The 22,425-nt window shown below is 41.1% G+C and overlaps 1 protein-coding gene across 4 annotated transcripts in view; it reads right to left on the reverse strand.

Moving 5' to 3' along the window:
• The window catches only part of cd276 (CD276 molecule), a 92,047-nt gene that overhangs the window by 49,452 nt on the left and 20,170 nt on the right, over window positions 1-22,425 (reverse strand). For all 4 annotated transcript variants that reach the window (XM_058088461.1, XM_058088460.1, XM_058088457.1 and 1 more), the window contains one exon: window positions 20,371-20,667. In XM_058088461.1, the coding sequence (XP_057944444.1) occupies window positions 20,371-20,667 (297 nt within the window). The remainder of the gene's footprint in view (window positions 1-20,370; window positions 20,668-22,425) is intronic.

A 22,425-nucleotide genomic window follows, 5' to 3' on the forward strand; every position in this document is an offset into this window, starting at 1 on the left:
TTTAATATGAATCAAAATTTATTGATTAAATTATTCTACATTGCAAGATGTAACAAGCAGCAGTCTGCTAACATTACCATTGTATCCCACCCTGCCACTCCACTTACTCAATTAAGAACTCCTCTGATGTCCAACAACCGACGAGAGACTCCATCACTTTCACACATTAAGATGTCAGTGGCAGAGTGGACAATTGATTTTCTTCAATCATTTGTGTTTTTTTTTTTTCTTGTTTTTTTTTTTTCTTCTTTTCTTGGCTTCACTCGGCCATCTTTGGCAAATGCAAGCCCCGACTTGTTCGTAGGTTTTAATCAGTGGACAACGTTGTGTTGTCTAAATTTTTAATTAGCTTTAAAACAAGTGCTCCCCCATGTGAGGCCAAGGATGTGTAAGAGAAGATTACTAGTGACAGCTATCAGTACCCAAACACACCATCAGTGTGGTGGATAATGCTAAGCAAAAAAGAGCTGAGAGGGGACCGACAAGGACGGAGGAGTTAAAAAAAAAATCAAGGAGTACGCATTGATCCAACAGAACAAACTAAGACATGATTCACCGTAGGGGGAAAAGAAAAAAAAAACATAATTCTGCTTTGCAATGTCTTCAGACTATTCAGACTAGATGGTCCAAACATTTCTTTTAATGAAGCGTCCTGGTATCTTACAACAAACAGTTGGCTGACACACTTCTAGTATAAGAACTGAATCCAAAGTACTCTCAAAAGGCAGCGGCACTACCAACTACTTGGTCTTCTAGCATCACTGTCCTGCTTTCTAAGATCTGGCCTGTATCCTCTAAGATCCACTAAGATGGGAAAGTTTGCATAACCTTGCCTGCTTGACAATTAATCATTCATTCATTCATTTTCTACCGCTTTTCCTCACGAGGGTCGCGGGGGATGCTGGAGCCTATCCCAGCTGTCTTCGGGCGAGAGGCGGGGTACACCCTGGACTGGTCGCCAGCCAATCACAGGGCACATATAGACAAACAACCATTCACACTCACATTCATACCTATGGACAATTTGGAGTCGCCAATTAACCTAGCATGTTTTTGGAATGTGGGAGGAAACCGGAGTACCCGGAGAAAACATGCAAACTCCACACAGAGATGGCCGAGGGTGGAATTGAACCCTAGTTTCCTAGCTGTGAGGTCTGCGCGCTAACCACTCGACCGCCGTGCCGCCGACAATTAATCAAAGATTTGAAATTTGCATTCATCGACTTCTTGTTGATTCTTGTAAGTAACAACACTCAGCGCTGCCATCTGTTGGCATCCAAACAAACTACACACATCCACATCCCGGGCGCAGTAATATACCATCGATCGTGAACGCAGAAATCGATCGATTTGTGCGCAAACGATGGATTCATCTCGGGCGCAGTGCTATCGATCGATCGCGCAGATCCATCGTTAGCGCGTAACATATATAAAGTATACTAAATAAAACTAAAATAGAGTAAAACTATTCACCCATGACTTTAAAACAACAATTCAAGGATAAGCAAAGACATTCCCACTTACCATTACGGGTTTTAAAGGTGACCAATCATCATCTGCATGTCTTAAAGCTCAAGTCCATGTTCTGCAAGTTCTCTATTTCATCTCCAAACTCGCACACCGCTACGTCTCTACGAGAGTAACTTCGCTATGAGTGGCACCACGAAGAAACAATATGTAAGAATGTCACATTTGCAATAAAAAATATGAAAACATACAGCAAATCTATGACCAACACTAATGCAAAGATACTGCCGCTGTCTTCACTGCAGCAGAATCTTTTAGCAGACGCGCTGTCGCACACACACACACACCGATTGCTAACGCAACTCCTGTGTTGCATCACTTACAGAGCAAAGTGCAGTGGAACTATCACATACAGGAAATTAACATTAACATGACACTTATTTGACCAGACCTTGAAGTGTTTATTTTAGTCGGGAAGCCCTCAAGCAATCTCACCGGCTATAAAATTGCCTTGTTTTTTTTTTTTTTTTTTTGAAAAAAAGTCATTGTTGAATCTGTCAACATACCCTGGTTTGAATTAAGAATGGACACAATAAAGTAAGTGTAGCTCAAAAAAAGCATAACAAAAAGACGAGTAAACACCACTTTGCATTGCAGTGTAAGTTGTCAACCTAGCGGCTGCTTCAAAGGACCGCGCATTGTTATTATGCATCTCGCATTGCCGTTCAACCTGGATAATATATCATGACATTTGCAAAAGATGATGGTTTTGCCTTGGGCTTTCATCATATACACATACAGTACATACATACATTATTGCATATTGCTCTGCTGCGGTCTTGGGGTAAAAATAGCTCAAAATCAGTGCTGTAAGATAGCCATCTTGAAATGACCTCGCAAGATAACACAGTCATTAACCTACAAATATGTCACTTTCGTTCTATTGTATGTATATTTGAAATTGTTAGTCGCAACTGAAATGGAAATTCCATTGTTGTAATAGTAATATTATTCAAGTATAGAGATTATAAAATGAATCTGGGATAAGTGTGATCTTAGATTAAAGATGTTGGAATAATAAGGACACAAAAACCTGACATGAATATCATGGTTTTATTCAGTGTCAAATGTTTTCAACTGTTTGCATTAATATACATACTATGGGACCTTTGTAAACCTGATAATAATTGTTATCTTTTGTGTCTTCAATCACGCGTGTTAATTAGTGTGGGAATACGTTGTGTTTTGTTTCTAACACATATCAGCTGCAAAGGAGCTATGGGGCCAAATCAGTCCTCCTAGATAAAATTAATTATTATGTAGATTAATTATGTATTGTGTTATCTAAGAAAAAAAAATCATGTGTCCAATCACGAATGTTATTACCAACATTAACATTTTGTGAGTGTCCAGTTATAGTTTTAGCATTTTTTTATGATGTGTCATAATTTATTCATTCATTCATTTTCTACCGTTTATCCTCACGAGGGTCGCAGGGGATGCTGGAGCCTATCCTAGCAGAAAACACCCTGGACTGGTCGCCAGCCAATCACAGGGCACATATAGACAAACAACCATTCACACTCACATTCATACCTATGGACAATTTGGAGTCGCTAATTAACCTAGCATGTTTTTGGAATGTGGGAGGAAACTGCACACAGAAATGGCTGAGGGTGGAATTGAACTCGGGTCTCCTAGCTGTGAGGCCGGCACGCTAACCACTTGTGCAAAATATTCCCTGTGCTCATCACTTACTCAATGGAAACAAATCTAATGGAAATACAAAAAGTGTATCTTCAGTGACTTCAGCAGTTTGCCACCAGCTGCTTATAATTATCTGCCTTGGCTTTAATTATGCTTTTCCTTAAATTTAATGTCTATTTTTGTGCTCATATCCAGAACTGCAATGTCCTCTGTGCAATATTTCCTGTGCTCATCACTTGGAAATGGAAATAAATCTAGATGGGAATGCAAAAAGTGTATCTTCAGTGACTTCAGGACATTTGCCACCAGCTGCTTATAATTATCTGCCTTGTAGTTTCAAAGAAACTCTGATGCAAAAGTTTATTTCTGCTACCGTTCATGACATGCAAACTCCACACAGAGATGGCCGAGGGTGGAATTAAACTCTGGACTCCTAGCTGTGAGTCCTGCATGCTAACCACTCGTCCACCGTGCAGCCTGTCATATTTAATGCTGCAAAAAATAAGCTTTTTTAGTGCAACTCAACTTTAAATTGTGACTCCCTTGTCAGGTATTCAGCCAGCAGGTTGGGAGAACCTTTAGATAATTGTGGATATGAAATATAACACATATGGTGGAATTGTATAATTTAATATTATCCAGTTCAATCATTAACCAGAGGGCTCAGTAAAGTTCATGTATACTCTCTTATAAACCCAAATCACCACTGAGATTGATTGAATATCCAGATTTATAGATTCAATTGTATTAATGTAACACTTGCGGGTCATTCTGATTTTCAGTCTATGACTTCACAAGGCAGCGCTTGCCAGTCCCTTCAGAGGAGACATGCCCTAAAGCTCTTCCAAAATATCTTGTGAAGTACAACTTCTCATGACTTATTGCTTAAATATTCTTTGTCCCCCTGCAGCTGTTTTACAGTAGAAGATCTCAGGCAAGACTGAACTTTGGAATCTCAGTGAATCTCTCACTCCGTGGAATATACTGTAGCTAAATGACAACTTGTTATGTTTAGAAATAGGGCAAAACACCATCAGTGTTCTAATTCTAGTTGGGGGGTGAACTAAAAAAGGGAATTGGAAGCAGGCGGCAATTGGAGAGCGGCTGTTATTTCCAACATTTGAAACATTAAATATACATAAATTGTTTTTGTAACTTTAATAAGTGCATGAGAAAACAGAAAGAGAAAATGTAGCTGATAACTTGGTCATTCATTAACTCATTGGCTAACAAAACTGTACTTATATGACTTTTACGGGTTATTTCTGTGTGAGAGAGGTGATGATGCAACTCCACAATAGAAGACATAAGGTTTGATGGAGTTTTAAGACGGAAAAACGACATCTGCGGGTGGTTGAAGTGCATTTTATAAAAGCTTAGCATGCAACTCTCCCATTGAAATCCATAGAGATAAGGCTGCTGGATGCTGACCACTCGGGACCTTCTGCGTTTACTTGCTAGCAATGCGTTGTAAGGGAAAGCCACATTTGTTTACAATTCCTAAAGACGCCACCATCATGCACAAGTGGTTGGAGTTCCTGATTCCCTACTAGCAAAGGAAATGCATTTTGATCTGTCAACGGCATTTCACATTGGATTGTTTTGTGAACATGGGCCAGTGTGGAAAAGTCAAAACAGCAAGCAGTAAGTAACAATTTGTGTCCTAACTGTTTTTATTTGGTGTAAGTCATGCAAAAGTGCTTATCTGTGTAGCATTATAGAGTGTGCATACAGGAAGTGGGGTTACTAATAGCCTTGTTAATGCAGATCGGAGGAAAATAGAACTGTTGCCCCCTGTTGGGACAGAAATACATTGTCTGAAATTCACACACAAGATGCATAAGACTGCATAATTTTTTTTTTTTTTGATGGCAGATGGCAGTGAATGAGTTCATAAATAGTGAAGCAGGTTGAGTCCAGTAAATACATTTCAGGGAAGCATTGTGGACATTATATACCGTATTTTCTGGACTATAAGTCGCTCCGGAGTATAAGTCGCACAAGGCCAAAAATGCATAATTAGGTAGAAAAAAAACATACATAAGTTTCATTTTTTGCGGGCAATTTATGTTACAAACTACTTAACCAAAACAGATATTACGTCCTCTTGGAAGGCAAGTTCTAACAATAAAAGAATAGAGAACAGGCTGAATAGGTGTAAGATATGCTAACACAATGGTTATTCAGCTACACAAAAAATAAACATAAACAGAAAAGGTGTCCAGTGTTTATGTAACATAAACAGTATTTTCATTTATAAGTCGCTCTGGAGTATAAGTTGCAGGAACAGCCAACCTATGAAAAAAAGTGCAACTTATAGTCCGGAAAATACGGTAGTTCCGTTTTTGGAGATATTCCTGGTTTTCCAGACTGTCTAGCTATCAGAGATTTAGTCAATGTTCACACAATTTGACGGATTTTCAGTTTGTATTACAAAATAACTACTATGAGAAGATATTTTTGCAACTGCACTGAGCTAATAGGCTGAAGCTACAGGTGTAATAATAATATCTAACACAGCTTTTGTTTTGCACTCCCAGTAATCCCCGCATGGTGAAGAAAGTGCCTGCCAGTCAGTTACTTGGCAAAACTCATGTTCATTTCCTCGCTGTTTCAGAGTCAATTTAGTTCCTCAGTTCCTGTCCAGTCTTGTTGGTTCATTTCTCCCCTGGTCTTGGTTCAATCATTCAGTTGTTGTACCCGACTTTTGCCTGTCTTTGACTATATAAGGCCTTTTGGCAATAATTAAGAAGCGCCTTGTTGGCATCTCCGGCGTAACTATGAGATGGATAAAGTCTTAGTAGTCAACGCCACATCATGCATTTCAAACCTATTACCGCTTTCATCGTCACCACCCCCACAATGTCATCACATTGTGTAACGTGGCAATAAGAAGTGGTGAAAAAATGAAAAAATCCAAGGGCATTAATGTCGGCCTGCCTTGTGAATCAGTCAGCAGGGACTGTGTATAAATAGTCCTCAAGCACACTCCAGTTGTCAAGATACTGTATAAAAAGGTACTCAGTACTCTCAAAATACTGTATGGACACTTCATTCAGGAATTCTTCTCAATATGAAAATATAGAATACAGAAACCAGCCCACCCCAAACCATAATTTGTAATTGCTACATCAACAAAGCATAATCCACACCAAATATGAAATTACCATCGGGCTGCACACGAGTTCAATTCCAACCTCGGCCATCTCTGTGTGGAGTTTGCATGTTCTCCCCGTGCATGCGTGTTTTTTTTTGCGTGCTAACCACTCGGCCACCGTGCAACCCCTTGTTCCTGCAACTTCAACAAATTTTGTAGATCTGTGTTGCAGCTGCAGTTCTGTGCATATTTTTTGTGGCTCTGATTCTCTGTAAAGGAGGGTAGTGTTATAGCTGTGAAGTGATTTACCCATACGGTATCGGCTAAGCACATTTAGAACCCTCTATGATCCAGTATAAGAAATGCATGGAAGTTGTGAATGGTGCATTGAGCGCTATGTGAAGCACTACACCACTAAAGCCCTCTACTGCCTCCTCACAACCAGCACTACTTTATGTCCGTACAGAGTCTGGTGGAAGGCTGTCCTGGCTGTCCTCTCTTGCTCTCCCTTTTCAGGATGCTGTATTTATGGTGGCAGTAAACACAAAAGCCCTCTTTTGTTATTGATTGGGTGCATTTTATATTTGGACTCACAGGAAGGACTATCATAGGTACAGCTGGGACCCTGCAGTGGACATTTTACACAGTGCCTGCTAAATCCTGTAAGAGGGATTGCTTTCAGGAGGTCTGGCGTCAGTCTCTGCACGATATGAAATCATTTTAGTTTCGGGCCTTTCAGCCAACAGCGAATGCCCGGGCACACCTTCAAAGTTTGGTGATTTAATTATCCAGTCCGTTTATTTGATGTTTAAACTCTGCACCTGATAACACCGTGAATTATTATGCCGCAAAGGACATTTGCAGTCAGTAAATGGTTTTGTTTTGTAGTCTAAATTAGCGAGCGGCTGCATTCAAAGAGCACTATCTGGCAACGTGAGGTGTTTCCAATTAATAGAAGAACAGAGTTTTTGCTTATTTCCGGATAGATGCCTCTTTTCTTTGTTTTTTTTTTTTTTTTTTTTTCTCCGGTAACTCCAGAGACCGGTGATTGATGACCAAGTGTGAAATGGAAGTTAAGAGTGGCCCAAATGACCTATAAGTTTGAGTCCATTCTGCCTGCATGCTCACAGCCTGACTTAATACATAGAATCGCAAACACAATGGCACTCAAACAAATACAGGGCGGGGTTTAAGTCACGCTATGGCCGCACGCCTAATGATACCAGTTTAAATGGACAGCGGCTTGCCGTGACTCACATCCCTCTCAGACTGCATTAATATTCTTGCGCTGGTTCTCCAGGCCCCCATCCCCGGAGTCAGACAACTTTTCCCTCATAACTCACACTGGGAAACACACGAGCTCCGTTTGCCTTATTAATATTGTCAGCTGTGTTTAATTTCATCACTTCCTGTCATTGAGTGCGCAGCTCTGTCAACAGCAGAGACAGCTCAGTGACCCACACTGAAAGAGTCTGTCATATCCATGACGTCTGGCTTTTAGACACTTAGTCTGCAAGAGGAAGAGTGATGCAATGGTAATTTTGCTTTCCGTTTCCTTATGTGGCTATAAGAGTGGTTAAGTCACCGGTTTGTCGTTTGGAACTTTTGTTCATTCATTTTCTACCGCTTATATACCGATATTTAAACCCAAGATGGGTAATTGATACACTCTCGCTGTGTATTGTTTCATTCATTTTCTACCGCTTATCCTCACGAGGGTCACGTGGGTGCTGGAGCCTATCCCAGCTGTCTTCAGGCGAGAGGCAGGGTACACCCTGGACTAGTCACCAGCCAATCCCAGGGCACATAAAGACAAACAACCATTCACACTCACATTCATACCTATGGACAATTTCGAGTCGCGAATTAACCTAGCATGTTTTTGGAATGTGGGAGGAAACCGGAGAAAACCCATGCATGCACGGAGAGAACATGCAAACTCCACACAGATATGGCTGAGAGTGGAATTGAACTCGGGTCTCCTAGCTGTGAGGCCTGCGCACTAACCGAGATATAATCACAGCAAATAATATTCATTCATTCATTCATTTTATACCGCTTATCCACACAAGGGAGCCTATCCTAGCTGTCGTCGGGCGAGAGGCGGGCGGGGTACACTCTGGACCGGTCGCCAGCCAATCACAGGGCACATATAGACAAACAACCATTCACACTCACATTCATACCTATGGACAATTTGGAGTCGCCAATTAACCTAGCATGTTTTTGGAATGTGGGAGGAAACCGGAGTACCCGGAGAAAACCCACGCATGCACGGGGAGAACATGCAAACGCCACACAGAGATGGCCGAGGGTGGAATTGAACTCGGGTCTCCTAGCTGTGAGGCCTGCGCGCTAACCACTCGACCACCGTGCCGCCTCCCAGCCATTTTTATTCTTTTTTTTTTTGTGCATTTGCTTAGCCGCAGAACGATCTTTGTTTTAGGAAAAATTGATTTGGTTAAACTACGTTTCAGTTTGAGCCATACAACCTGGAAGAGATTAATAATGGTAACCAAGGTTCCAGCTATTGAACTCCAGAGAGCAAAAAAAAAAAAGTTAAGTCCATATTATCTGGCAGCTGCAGATGAGAATGTGCAAAGAGCAGGAAGGAAGCAATAAAATGACTAGAAGACATCGCTGTGGGCATTATGATCACTTATTAACAGACAATCTGACCGACCATGATGGTATTTTAAACTCAGAAAACACAACATCTCATGTCTCTCAAGTAGATTACCTCTGTTATGAAGTAGAGAGATAAAAACAAACAAAGATGAGGTTGAGCAGCAGGACAACAACGTAAACTAAACACACATCTCTTGATTGAACAACACAATTAGCATTTAAATAGAAAAATCAGCTCTTACAAGACACTGTGTTCTCCACGGGTGCGGTGCTCGATTTTAGTCGTATTTTATAGCAGCGCACTTCTGACATACTTCAAAGTCGTTATCCAGCTTTGTCCCAATCCGTGCTATAAAACTCAAAAGTGAGTCCACACTTTTGATTTCAACTGAGCTGACACGTATTTCGATATAACTTCACCGCTGGAGTCTACCACTTTGGCGAGGAGCTCCTCCTGGCTGACATGTAAAATGGTGACTCGCTGAGGAGGGACGGTGAAAGAACTTTATAGCGACTATACTTTAATAATAATTCAAAAACAATACACAAGCTGCACGGCGGTTCAATTCCACCCTCGGCCATCTCTGTGTGGAGTTTGCACGTTCTACCCGTGCATGAGTGGGTTTTCTCCGGGTACTCCGGTTTCCTCCCACATTCCAAAAACATGCTAGGTTAATTAGCGACTCCAAATTGTCCATAGGTATGAATTGTGAGTGTGAATGGTTGTTTGTCTATATGTGCCCTGTGATTGGCTGGCCACCAGTCCAGGGTGTACCCCGCCTCTCGCCCGAAGAAGACAGCTGGGATAGGCTCCAGCACCCCCGTGACCTTCCTGAGGATAAGCGGTAGAAAATTAATTAATGAATAAAGTACAATAAAAAAAATACTAAAAATATATTGCCTTCTAAACGCTTCTGCACTCTTTGTGTATGCTATCGGCCCCGCCTCCACCCACCGAGACAAAATACTGTATAACTGGCAAAAGGCTCACTCTGTTCATGTCACGATACTCAAACCAATGCCAAGAATAAAGAAAATCAATCAATCAGTAATAAATAAATAAATAAATATATTAATAATAATAATAAAACGGCAAATAATAAAAACTTAAGAAACCACATATAGTTGGTGGGTAGACAAATTATTTTTTTCAGATTAAAATTAACAAAGCATTATTAGAGCCCTGTAGACATGACAAAACACGTCTATAGTCACATTTATACTCTTTTTATTTACAACATAAATAAAAAAAAACCCTGCAACTGCAGGGTCTTGAGACACATGCTAACTCGCAAACTAGACAGCTAGCGACCTAAACGGTAGCCTTCAAGTTATTTCCTTTAAACTCAAATAGCCAAAAACTTACCACTTCCACACGGATAGGGAGGATAACTATTAACAGTTATTTAACCTTTAACATGAACATTAATCAAACGTAATAATTTTTTCTGGCTACATGATACCATACAGCATCCATATCAAACTTGCACGGGGCCGCACTAACATTAAACTTTCATATCAAGGCGGGGGCCTCAAACTAGTGTCCTAGCCGTGTGTTTGAGACCCCTGGTATAAATGCAATCACAGAAAACAGATCGGGAACCCAAATCCGAAAACAATCCCGCTAAACGGGAAGATATACTTTTGTTCTGACAAAGAAAGAAAAAAAGCCGGCGTCATATCATGCCACTGCAAACGGCCTTGAACAATAAAACAGATAAAAGATGGCACCAAGGGGCCTATAATAAAGGGAAACTACATCCCTGCCCAAAAGTAAGGAGCTCATTTTATCTTTGTGATTGTACCATTCAAGAAGTGCAGAGCACAGATCAGAAAGTGCCCACAACTAAATCCGAGCGAACAATCCCTCAGAGCCAAAACCGGGAGAACTGGGAGCATGACAAATAACATTTTCTGGGCTGCAATATAAAGATGCAATTTCCTATACTGAAAGCTCGGAAGAGGACATTGAAAGTCAACAGTCAAAAAACAGTGACAGCCGCCTGAGTTAATAATCCTGATGGCGCCGCTACCGCCTACCTGTGTTTACTCTAGATTGCCTACATTACCTCATACGTTTGTGTTGTCGTTTCCCCCCGGCTGGCTTCGTGATAAGATAAAACACACTTTTCGCGGCGGGAGAGGGTGGAAAGCATGTTTGTGCGCCTAACACACACTGATTAATACCAACGTTACATTGAGAAAGTTTGCAGAGGCTGAACCGACAACACATTTGTTTAATACCGCTGTTTGCCGGTTTCTCTGCAGGCTCTGTTGATTACATTTAAATGAGTTGAAAACAGGTGAGGGAAAAAAAAATAATACATCTGCATATTCTTTGGGCAGAGGCTGCTGCAAAACAACGCAGGCATTATTTTTGATTACCATGATTGAAAAGTTTACAGACAGATGCTAATGGAAGCTAGGGAAGAAACGATATTCATATACCTGAAAAAGACTTGCAATTACTGCAATTTCACAACAGTGCTCTTATTGAGTGCAGTCACTTTTTTTTTTCTTTTGATGGCAACATCTCTCTAATTGGACCGTCGGTCATTGTAATGTGCATCTGCTTTTACGGCAATGTGGCACAAGTGCATCATCATGTGTAAGGCGTATACAGAAACTACAATTCACTAAGAGAAGTAGTGTAAGACTCGAGTAAGCATGACAAGTAGCGATTTCAATCACCGAATGAGATACACTAAAGTTTTAGTATACGGCATTAACTTTTACTATATCACATAACGTCTGATTAATGACAAATTAATCACACATCTTACATCTGTTCAAAATGTGTTACTATCTGGAAGAAGCTGCCTGATGTTCACTGAGGACCAGGACTGCCCATTATATTAATTGGCGATTCATAAGGTGGGTGGATGTCTGACCCACATCACAAACGTCACTGTGTAGATATTATATGATATCGGTCAGCGGACATTAAGCTCCCCTCCTACGGATTCGCTGTTGCTACTCCGCGGATTAAGTGAACAGACGGTGTTTTCGTGCTGCACAACTTTCATCCTTATTATTCAGATTATGGATAAACTAACTTAGCGGTAATGGGCGGGAGGGAACATCGCCTCGACTCCATTCATTTTCAATGGAAGCTGTGCATTTGTGCGTGTGAAAGTTTGTGCTCGGCACGATAGGATGAAGAATCTTGAACCAGTCATGATGTGCTATATATATCCCTATATTGTCACTTACTATGGCACCCATTATGTCATTGTATGGTCATATCACCATGTACTTCGGTACGAGGTGCATTATAAAAAAAATAAAAATAAAAAACTTGGGAAAAAACATGGGAAAAAATATCTTACAAAATAAAAGTTCAAGGAGCATCAAAAGGAGAAAATGCACAATTGTGATTTTTTTCTTTGTTTGCATTCACTACTGAAAATTGATGATGATAATAAAACCACAAATTGAACTTATAGTTCACTTATAGCTCACTACAATTGTATTGTGTATAAATATTTACAGTGGGTTGATTTTAACAACAAAACAAATACTGTACTCTACTACTTTTTTCTGACTTATAGTCACTATATATTATAGTCACTATAGTGACTGAAAGCCATAGCTTTTCAGTATGTGGAATCAAACTATGGAATGGATTGAGTAAGGAAATCAAACAATGCACAACGATGAGCCAATTCAAGAAACAATACAAGCAGTTGATGTTTGCTAAATACAAGGATGAAGAGTCTTGAACCAGTCATGATGTGCTATATATATCACTATATTGACACTTACTATGGTACACATAACGTCATTGTATGGTCATATCACCTCGTACTTTGGTACGAGGTGCATTATTTAAAAAAAAAACAAAAACAAACTTAAACTGTATTATGGAAAGCAGGAAGTGAACAAATGTAACAGTTACTGATTGTAAAAGTACAATCAGGATAATTATTGTATCGTATAATATAATATATGTAAGTATAATACAGGATAATTCATAATGCCGCCTACAGAGAACATACTAACTCCTTATTTCTAAAATCACAAATACTTAAACTTGCTGATATAGTTCATCTTCAAACAGCTAAAATAATGCATAAGGCTAAAAATAACCAATTAGCTAAAAATGTCATCCAATAAATTAAAATTAAAATTAAAATTAAAATTAAAATTAAAATTAAAATTAAAATTAAAATTAAAATTAAAATTAAAATTAAAATTAAAATTAAAATTAAAATTAAAATTAAAATTAAAATTAAAATTAAAATTAAAAAAATTAAAAAAAACTTAAATTGTATTAGGAAAGCAGGACGTGAACAAATGTAACAGTTACTGATTGTAAAAGTACCAGATGGAGGGGTAGGATTTAATAAGCTTTGCTTCTTCCTACTCCTTTTGGACATGTGGAACTGTGAACTGATTATGTGATGCATTCAATTGTAATCTGATGCATGTTCAAATGAAATAAAACCATTACCATTACCATAGAGAGGTAACCTGAATACACTGAATAGCTTGCCGTTTGGTTAGCAGGAGCCATGGATAACAAAAATAAAACAACAAAAAAGTACTAAAAATGAATCAAACGCTGACCTTGAAATCGATGCACATACCGAAGTGTCATTATAGCGTACTGTTACACCCCTAATTAACACTTAACACACACACATACACACGCACCTGGCTTTGTTGCTGATAGCAATGTGCAGGTGACTGCAAATACAAAGCCCCGCCCGCCGTCTGTTCTTTTCACACGGGGATGGGGGGGGGACGGAGTTTGATGCTACGGTTAGTTAGCCTTCAATGAGAGGTGGTAGAATGGTACGTTCAATCTTAAGAAGCGTAATTCCGTGAAACTGTCATGGTTGTGATGGTCTCGCTCTGAAGAAGGCCCGCCTAGAGCAGGAGCTGAACGCACATTCAACTCAGCTGTGATGCTTCTCAATAGGCTTTGGGTTCAATTCTCAACCCTAGGTTCCCAAAAGTGGGGTACGCGTACCCCTACCTGGTTGCCAATTGTCATGGGGGTAAGTGAATAAAAATGGAAAAAATAACTACTGCCTAAGACTCACAATTACCAGTGTACCTGAATGCCTCACAGCAGAATGAAGGAAACTGAAAGAGCATGGAGTTCTTCATTGCTTTGTGTGAGTGATATGAATAAGTAAATTGGGTTTTCCGTTTGAGTCGGAACTTCTGGAAAGGATTAATGATGCTAACCAGGGTTCCGCTATAGTTTCTTTTGTTTCAAAACTACCCTTTATTGATAACATTAATAATTACACAGACAATCTATCATTCTATAGTACTACTAAACCAACATCAGTCGACCAACTGATTATGCTTCTGGATCTATAGCAATTTCACTACGATGACCTAGTGGTTAGCGCGCAGGCCTCACAGCTTAGGAGACTTGAGTTCAATTCCATAACATATGGAGAAAGTCATAAACAGGTATGCTATGGCTTAAATACGGACATATTTCCTTTATTAATAAGGATGAGTGGTTAGCGTGCAGGCCTCACAGCTCGGAGACCGGAGTTCAATTCCACCCTCGGCCATCTCTGTGTGGAGTTTGCATGTTCTCCCCGTGCATGCGTGGGTTTTCTCCGGGTACTCCTCCCACATTCCAAAAACATGCTAGGTTAATTAGCGACTCCAAATTGTATGAATTGTAGGTATGAATGTGAGTGTGAATGGTTGTTTGTCTATATGTGCACTGTGATTGGGTGGCGACCAGTCCAGGGTGTACCCCGCCTGTCGCCCGGAGACAGCTGGGATAGGCTCCAGCACCTGCGCAACCCTAGTGAAGATAAGCGGTAGAAAATGAATGAATGAATGAATGAATGAATGAATGAATGAATGGATGGATGGATGGATGAATGAATGAATATTAGGGTCAAACCAGATCTGTTCACTTGCCAGTTGGATCGGATGGAAGTCGAACTGCGTTCCCCTCACAATCAAACCGTGCAACCCACCGTTGATTTAGTATGCACACAAGGTCCATTACTACTGTTCACTCCTACCCTGCATTGAGGGGGTGGGGGTGGGGCGAAATTGAGTTTCATCAATTTCATCAATGTGAAAATCCAATATATGAAAAAACAGTCTTGCTTTAAATACAAAGCCAATTCCTTACTTTGTTGTCATCAACTAAATTGGGGAAAGACTGAAAAACGCCAAATTATCATAAGCAATATTTGCTCTTGTTGCACTGCTATGGAATCTGCCATCCAAAAAGTTCCATCTGGCAGGAAAGTCTTCCTGCAAATCCTTTGGTGATCTCCCTCGCTCGTCAGCGAGTCAATTTCCAGTGTCAGGGCCAGCTCAGCAAACACTTTGGACTCCATCGTGTTTTCTGTCATCCACTTTTCGCTTTCTCCCCCTCATCTCCTGTCTCTCTGCTCCGTGTCGTGAGAGCGTTGTAATGCCGGGGAAATTACGGGGCCCAGCTTCATTGAGAGTATGGGAAGGGTGGTGGAGGGGGGAAAGCTGGAGGTGTTGCTTAGGAGGTGGGCGCTCAAGTGACAGGCCTTGAAATCAAGCCATCAAGACAACACACTGCAGCAATCAGGGGCGCCGAGGAAGATTGGAAGCACGCCTTGGATCAGGAGTAAATGACAGAATATGAGCTCCAAGCGCCGTTCCTTTCGTATGGAGAATCAAGTGGTGAGACTGGGTTTTGATGCCGGATGACGAAAGGAGAAGACAAGCATCCCAGTAGGACTGCGGGTTCATTTGAGGACTTGAAGCTGCTTCCTTCTTACATTCTCTTATTCATTAATTCCACTAAATCCTTTGGGTCTGGCCCACAAACTGAGCCGAAGTGCAAAATCTATAATATCCCAGCACTCCAGAGGTAGAAGGAGGGTTTTCCGAAGATGACGCTCGATATGTGAGCTTATTCTGGTTTTTCTCACGATTAACCCCATGCTGACAGGCGTAATCTTCCCGGGAAGATTCCTTATAGGGAAACTGTAACACACTTGCTGTCTTTACATGCGTTTTTCTTCGACAATCTCCCCTTCTGTTGTCATGGTCCAGCCTGTATCTTCAGTATATTTCAGACCGTCTTATAATAGGATTCTCCACGATGGAGTGTGTGTGTTCTATGTGTGTGTGTGTAAGTGTACACAACAAGCACTGTGTCAACTCGAGCTCGCCGCACTCCGCTCGCCTACTCTGGCAGAGGAGTTTTTGCTGGGTCAAAATTAATTACTGTAGCTGTTAAGCACACAGCAGCTGTTGTAAACAAATAGATTTTCATTTCAAATGAGCCCCCGCCGCACAAAAATATTTTAAATCTTCCCCGAATGTTTACAAGCAACTTGAGCGATCGGCAAAGCTGTGCTGGCATGTCTGCTAAAGAAATTGCTCTACTTGTTTTTTTGTTTTTTTTTCTATTTTTTAACTGCACTCATTTGCTGAACATTACTACAGTTTGAATTAAGGGTGTTCCCTTGTGCTTTTCTGGCTTTCCTTGTTTTTACTGTCCAGTACTAAATCTTACATGTTTTATACTGTGATTTGCTGCTCCTTTTTTATTACTATTATTCTGTATCTTCTGAAGGCATTGAACTGATTCTGCAGTTCTGAGGAATAATTAGAGGAAATAAAGAGCAAAACTCATGAAGCTGATCTATCTGGATTTAATTTGTGCAACCCGCGTTGGTCAATGACTGCAGGACATTAAAAAAGTGTAATTGTAAAAGTTTAGGCCGATCACAAAGGTAACAAAAAACAAACATCAAACACTGAAAGTAACAACAAAAACTTGGATGTTTCGGGCTGTCAATTGTTATGTTTTGTGGATGTACCCAAAGTCCTTTATTTTCATGCACTAGTAAATGATAATTGACAGTACCGTGTATAAAAACACAGTCATTATGACAAAGCGAAGCAGTATTGATGAGCATAAGAAGCACAATATAAGTCGAAGCCTTATTTTCAAGAAAATCCAAAGTAGCCAAGTGATCTTGTCTATGACTAAGGATTTTCATAGTCAAATCCGATTAATTAGATTTTACCTATAGTTGTAAGAGTCAAATATTGCTTGTTTTTTAAGATAGCGATCTCATTTACGACTTTTTTCTCCACAAAGAAAAATGCTAAAACACTCTGATAGAGGTGTGCAACAATGGTACCTCTATTTACTTAGTGACACTGAAAGCAAATTTTGTCTTGCTGGTTTCAGTCGCTGTTCTATCAGCCCGAAGTGTGTGGCGTTCGCTTCCCCTTAGTCAAATCAGATTCCTCCAAATCAGGGGTCTCAAACACGCGGCCCGCGGGCCAAATGTGGCCCTCAGGACACTAGTTTGAGGCCCCCGCCTTGATATGAAAGTTTAATGTTAGTGCGACCCGCGCAAGTTTGATATGGATGATGTATGGTATCATGTATCCAGAAAAAATTATTACGTTTGATTAATGTTCACGTTAAAGGTTAAATAACTGTTAATAGTTATCCTCCTTATCCGTGTGGAAGTGGTAAGTTTTTGGCTATTTAAGTTTAAAGGAAATAACTTGAAGGCTACCGTTTAGGTCGCTAGCTCTCTAGTTTGCAAGTTAGCATGTGTCTCAAGACCCTGCAGTTGCGCAATATGTTGTAAATAAAAAGAGTATAAATGTGACTATAGTCGTGTTTTGTCATGTCTACAGGGCTCTAATAATGCTTTGTTCATTTTAATCTGAAAAAAATAATTTGTTTACCCACCAACTATATGTGGTTTCTTAAGTTTTTATTATTTGGTGTTTGATTATTTTTATTCTATTTTTTTTTATTACTGATTGATTGATTTTCTTTATTCTTGATTTGTTTATTTATTTTTCATCTTATTTTGTGCAGAAAAATAAAAGATATTTGAGAACAGTGGAATGTTTTATCAGAGCTTTTATTGTAGAAAATCGGGACCTGATGCGGCCCAGCCTTGCCCAGACCCTAGCTCCAGTTCCCCCCAGGTAAATTGAGTTTGAGACCCCTGCTCCAAATGGAATCGTTGAATATTCTGAAACAGCCCTACTTTGTTGTTTTCTAGAGCCTTTAAAACAATTGAACACACTTGTTTGTAAGCCACTTGCCACTAATGTGTGTGAGTGACAGGAGAGATGGCACAATTTGTTGTGTTTGATGACCAGCTCAATGTCGACATCGGCGGATAACTCAAGGCTGCAATATCGGTCAATAGATCTTGGTGAGGATTTGGATAAAGATATGGATGCAGGGATGTTCAGGAATGCTGCTAAACTAACAAATAGACCAACAAAAACAAATCTATTCCATGTGTGGAACAGTTCAGGAACAATTGGGGGATATTCTGAAACGTAAAACAACAGGACCAAGGAAAAACACACACACGGAAAGGAAAGCTTGCAGTGGACAGATGGAAAAATTGTTAAAAAAAAAAAGAACGATTGCATCATCAACTCAGTCAGCCAAATGATGTCATCAAATTGAGTGTCAACAACCGTCCAAAAGGCTTGATATACAATGTAAAGTGTTCGTATTTATTATAAGTGAGCGTCAAAACAGTGTGATAAAAGGCATCAAAGGGCACTGGGAGCCACTGGTTTGTTTTATGACCATGATTTGCTCTCACGTGTAATACTTCTGTATGATCCAATAGTATTACACAACACTATTCCACCTGTCCTGTTCTGAAGGAGGCCATCCAAACTGTGTTGAAGGCCACCCTCCTTTAGCCCTCTCTTGCCACCCGGCCATCCTGACAGTGCAGTCATTTCCCAGCCCAGTGGAGCAGCACGTAGTGACCCGTACCTTGACCTCCACCACGGCTTGCATGAGAGTCTGTGCCGGCTCAAGCCCAAAGAGAAGGTCCGGTCCACCTCTGCTATTATTTATGAGCTATTTCACACAGTTGTGCTTCCATTAGAGACCCACCCTTGGCCTACCTTACTCGGTGCTACCCTTTTGCACTTAACAAAAAGGGCAACGGCAGGGCTAGGGGGGACGCTGAGGTGCAGAAGGGTGGCTGTGGTTGGGTCTCACGTCGTGGCAAGTTTCATACAATATGTCGAATTATAAATTGCCTCCAGCTTGTTCGAAGTAATCATTCAAATGTGTGATCTCTGGTCTTTCGGTCCCAAAACTTTTTTCAAAAACTTTTTTTTTTAATTTTTTGTGCCAAATAGAGATTACTACATCTAAAATGAAGGATAGTTATCAAACCGCTGTGTTAATTTGGCAGCAAATTGTTTCACTTATCAGCAATAGTGTAGCGGGGGGGAAAACAAGCAAAATAATTGATTTGATTAAATGACTCAAATAAAAATTGTGGGCACGGAAGGCTAAAATATGATTAACAGAAGTGAGTGGGATCCAGCAGAATGGATGTGATGATGTTTAACTGAGGAAGGTTGGATTTACACTACACAGTTCCCTTTTAAATGTGGTTCATCAGTGGAGTGTGCATAGACCACTACATAAGGAACGCTAACGCGGTCGGTTATTAGAATCATGTTGGAGTCATGCAAAGCATACTAGCTACTAGGCCGTCCCCTTTCAACTAACTGCATGATGCAAATTTCCACGCTGAAAGGCATTTGTCACAAATGCTGTCTTAATATAAGTCAATTTTATCGCAAATGTTGATCCAAAATCACAAGAGAAGGTGTTCACAAAGGTGGGCTGTAGGCCTTCTGAACGAGTCTTACGCTCGCAGGAAACATTATACCGCGTCACTGTGATGCAAGGTTAGCTTTTGTGGGCTACACATCAAGCTATACAAGAGGATGTGGAGGGGGAGGAGCGAGACGGCGTAACATGAGCTGGCGCTCCCGGTCTAATGAGGTTGGTTTCACATCGGTACATTATGACCTGGTTTGTATCAGTGTGCTACACGCTGGTCATCTATATCACGAGGTTCCCAGTAGGGCTTACTAAATTCCATCATGAAGACAAGATTTGTGGGCTGCACGGTGGTTGGATGGTTAGCGTGCAGACCTCACAGCTAGGAGGCCCGAGTTCAATCCCACTCTCAGCTATCTCAATGTGGAGTTTGCATGTTTTCTCCAGGTACTCCGGATTCCAAAAACATGCTAGGTTAATTGACGACTCCAAATTGTCCATAGGTATGAATGTGAGTGTGAATGGTTGTTTGTCTATATGTGCCCTGTGATTGGCTGGCGACCAGTCCAGGGTGTACCCCACCTCTCGCCCGAAAACAGCTGGGATAGGCTCCAACACCCCCTGCGACCCTCGCGAGGATAAGCGGTAGAAAATGAATGAAGACGAGATTTGTGGCAACACAATTCCACAGTATGGTGGGTTGAAATTAGGGATCGACCGATATTGTTTTTTTGGGGCCGATACCGATTTTTTCACCCTTAGCCGATAGCCGATTTTGCTTGGGCCGATATTTGTGGCCGATACCGATACAAGGAAAAAACGCAAATATCTGACCGATATATCGGCCGGCCGATGTATCGGTCGATCCTTAGTTGCAATACAGCATGGAGATCTGAAAGAGAACACCCACCTGTGATTGTGACAAAGGTGTTCCCCTCCTCCCCCAGCAAAGGGTTGATGAGTCGGCAGCTGTACGTGCTGTTGGGCTCCAGCACCACCGTCAACACGCTCGTCAGAGAGAACAGCCCTTTGTCGTTGGCCACCACCGTCGTGGTGATGTTGTCCGTCAGGTTGCGGCCACTCCCATCCTGCCATATCACGTCAGCTTCTGGGTAGCCTCCGTAGGCCTCGCAGGTCAGAGCCACCTTATCGCCGGGCCGACGGTTAGATGCTGACTCCAAGGTCACCACAGGCTTGGAGTAAGGGGCTGGATAAAAGATGGGAGATGAGGATTCAAATGTGGGTAAACTTTGGAAGATGTGGAATTTTGGGAATGATATGGCGGCATCAAATAATCCTTTAAGCAGCATGAGGCGCTGTGGGATTTGTTTGATAAGATTCCTGTTAAGGTGTTAATAACATTTACTGTGCTTAGCATGAAATGGGGTTTTAAGATCCCACATGACGATGCTGCATCTCAACACTCCAGAGATGGAGGTGGGTATTTCCTGGATGGAATTGGCCGGCTTGGAGAGATGGGGTGACCCACCCCAATCTCCCTCAAGCTGAAACACCGCTACAAGAGGTGGAAGAGAAGAGAGGCTGCTCTATTCCCAGAGCCAATCAGCAAACAACGGGGTGGAGCTCAGATTTGAGTTTGTCGGCGAAGGGTTGCCGCTAACTTCTGTCTGTTTGACTGTCAGGCGCATATCCATCGGGATTTGGTCCTTTGCATTCACAGCAGGAAGGAAATATACGATGCTAAATGTGAATTCTGTTTAAAAATAGCAACATCTATAAATCTAATGCATAAAATGGAACCAATTTGTCACTGTTGGAGACATTGTTTTGCTTCTTGCCAGCCAACAGGGAGGAAAAAAAAAAAAAAAAAAAACTTTATTCATTAACACTACCTAATGCACATCCATCCTTGGAGAATACAGCGACAGACTCTCAATGGATATAAAAATGTGTGAGCAAAATGTGTGAGGCACGGCATCTCCCTCTAAACAAATAAATAAGTCTCCGCATTGGAAAAAGGTGGCCTACACCAGGACGTTAGTAAAGGCTGATTGAACAAAACACCAGCTAATAATCAGAGTCAGCAGCTATTGACCACGACAGAGTCCGCAATCAGCGCTTATTGACCAGACACACAACTAGGCGGCCGCCAGGAAGCCGTTTATCTCATGTTTACGTCCTGCAAGGTAAAAAAGGATGCAGGTAAGTACGCGTGACATTATACGACGGAACTATTAACGCACGAGCGCCGATCTTTATACGTTGAGCTCTTATTTAATTATGTCATTATCCACACAGCATTAGCTTACTTACAACATGCTAATACACAGAGATACAATCAAGCTAATCATCAATACTCATTCGTTTGAGGCCATTACTTGCAATATTACGAGTGATGCTTTCCAGTTCTGACTAATATTGCCATAACAGGTAAAATATAGGGAGAAAACAGGAGACCTGAGTTCGATTCCATCCTCAGTCATCTCTGCACAGAGATGGCCGAGGGTGGAATTGAACCCCGGTTTCCTAGCTGTGAGGTCTGCGCGCTAACCACACAACCGCCGTGCAGCCCTAGTTCTGAATGAGAACCAATTCAATTCAAAACACAAATTAAAATAAAAGCACAAACCCATGACATACTTGCTAACTATGTCTATGCCTAACAAAGATGTGATGAATGAATGAAATCCGGATTCATTCCAGATTTAGGTCCAGCGGCACCCCTAATGTGCTAACAAAATAGCAAGTCGTGCACAAGTTTTCCGTATTAGCACATAACCGAGGCTGCACGGTGGATGAGTGGTTAGCGCCCAGACCTCACAGCTGCGAGACCTGGGTTCAATTCCATTTTTGGCCATCTCTGTGTGGAGTTTGCATGTTCTCACCGTGCATGAGTGGGTTTCCTCCCACATTCCAAAAACATGCTAGGTTAATTGGCGACTCCAAATTGTCCATAGGTATGAATGTGAGTGTGAATGGTTGTTTGTCTATATGTGCCCTGTGA

The sequence above is a fragment of the Doryrhamphus excisus genome, chromosome 12 (assembly GCF_030265055.1).
Source record: "Doryrhamphus excisus isolate RoL2022-K1 chromosome 12, RoL_Dexc_1.0, whole genome shotgun sequence".
NCBI classification, from domain to species: domain Eukaryota; kingdom Metazoa; phylum Chordata; class Actinopteri; order Syngnathiformes; family Syngnathidae; genus Doryrhamphus; species Doryrhamphus excisus.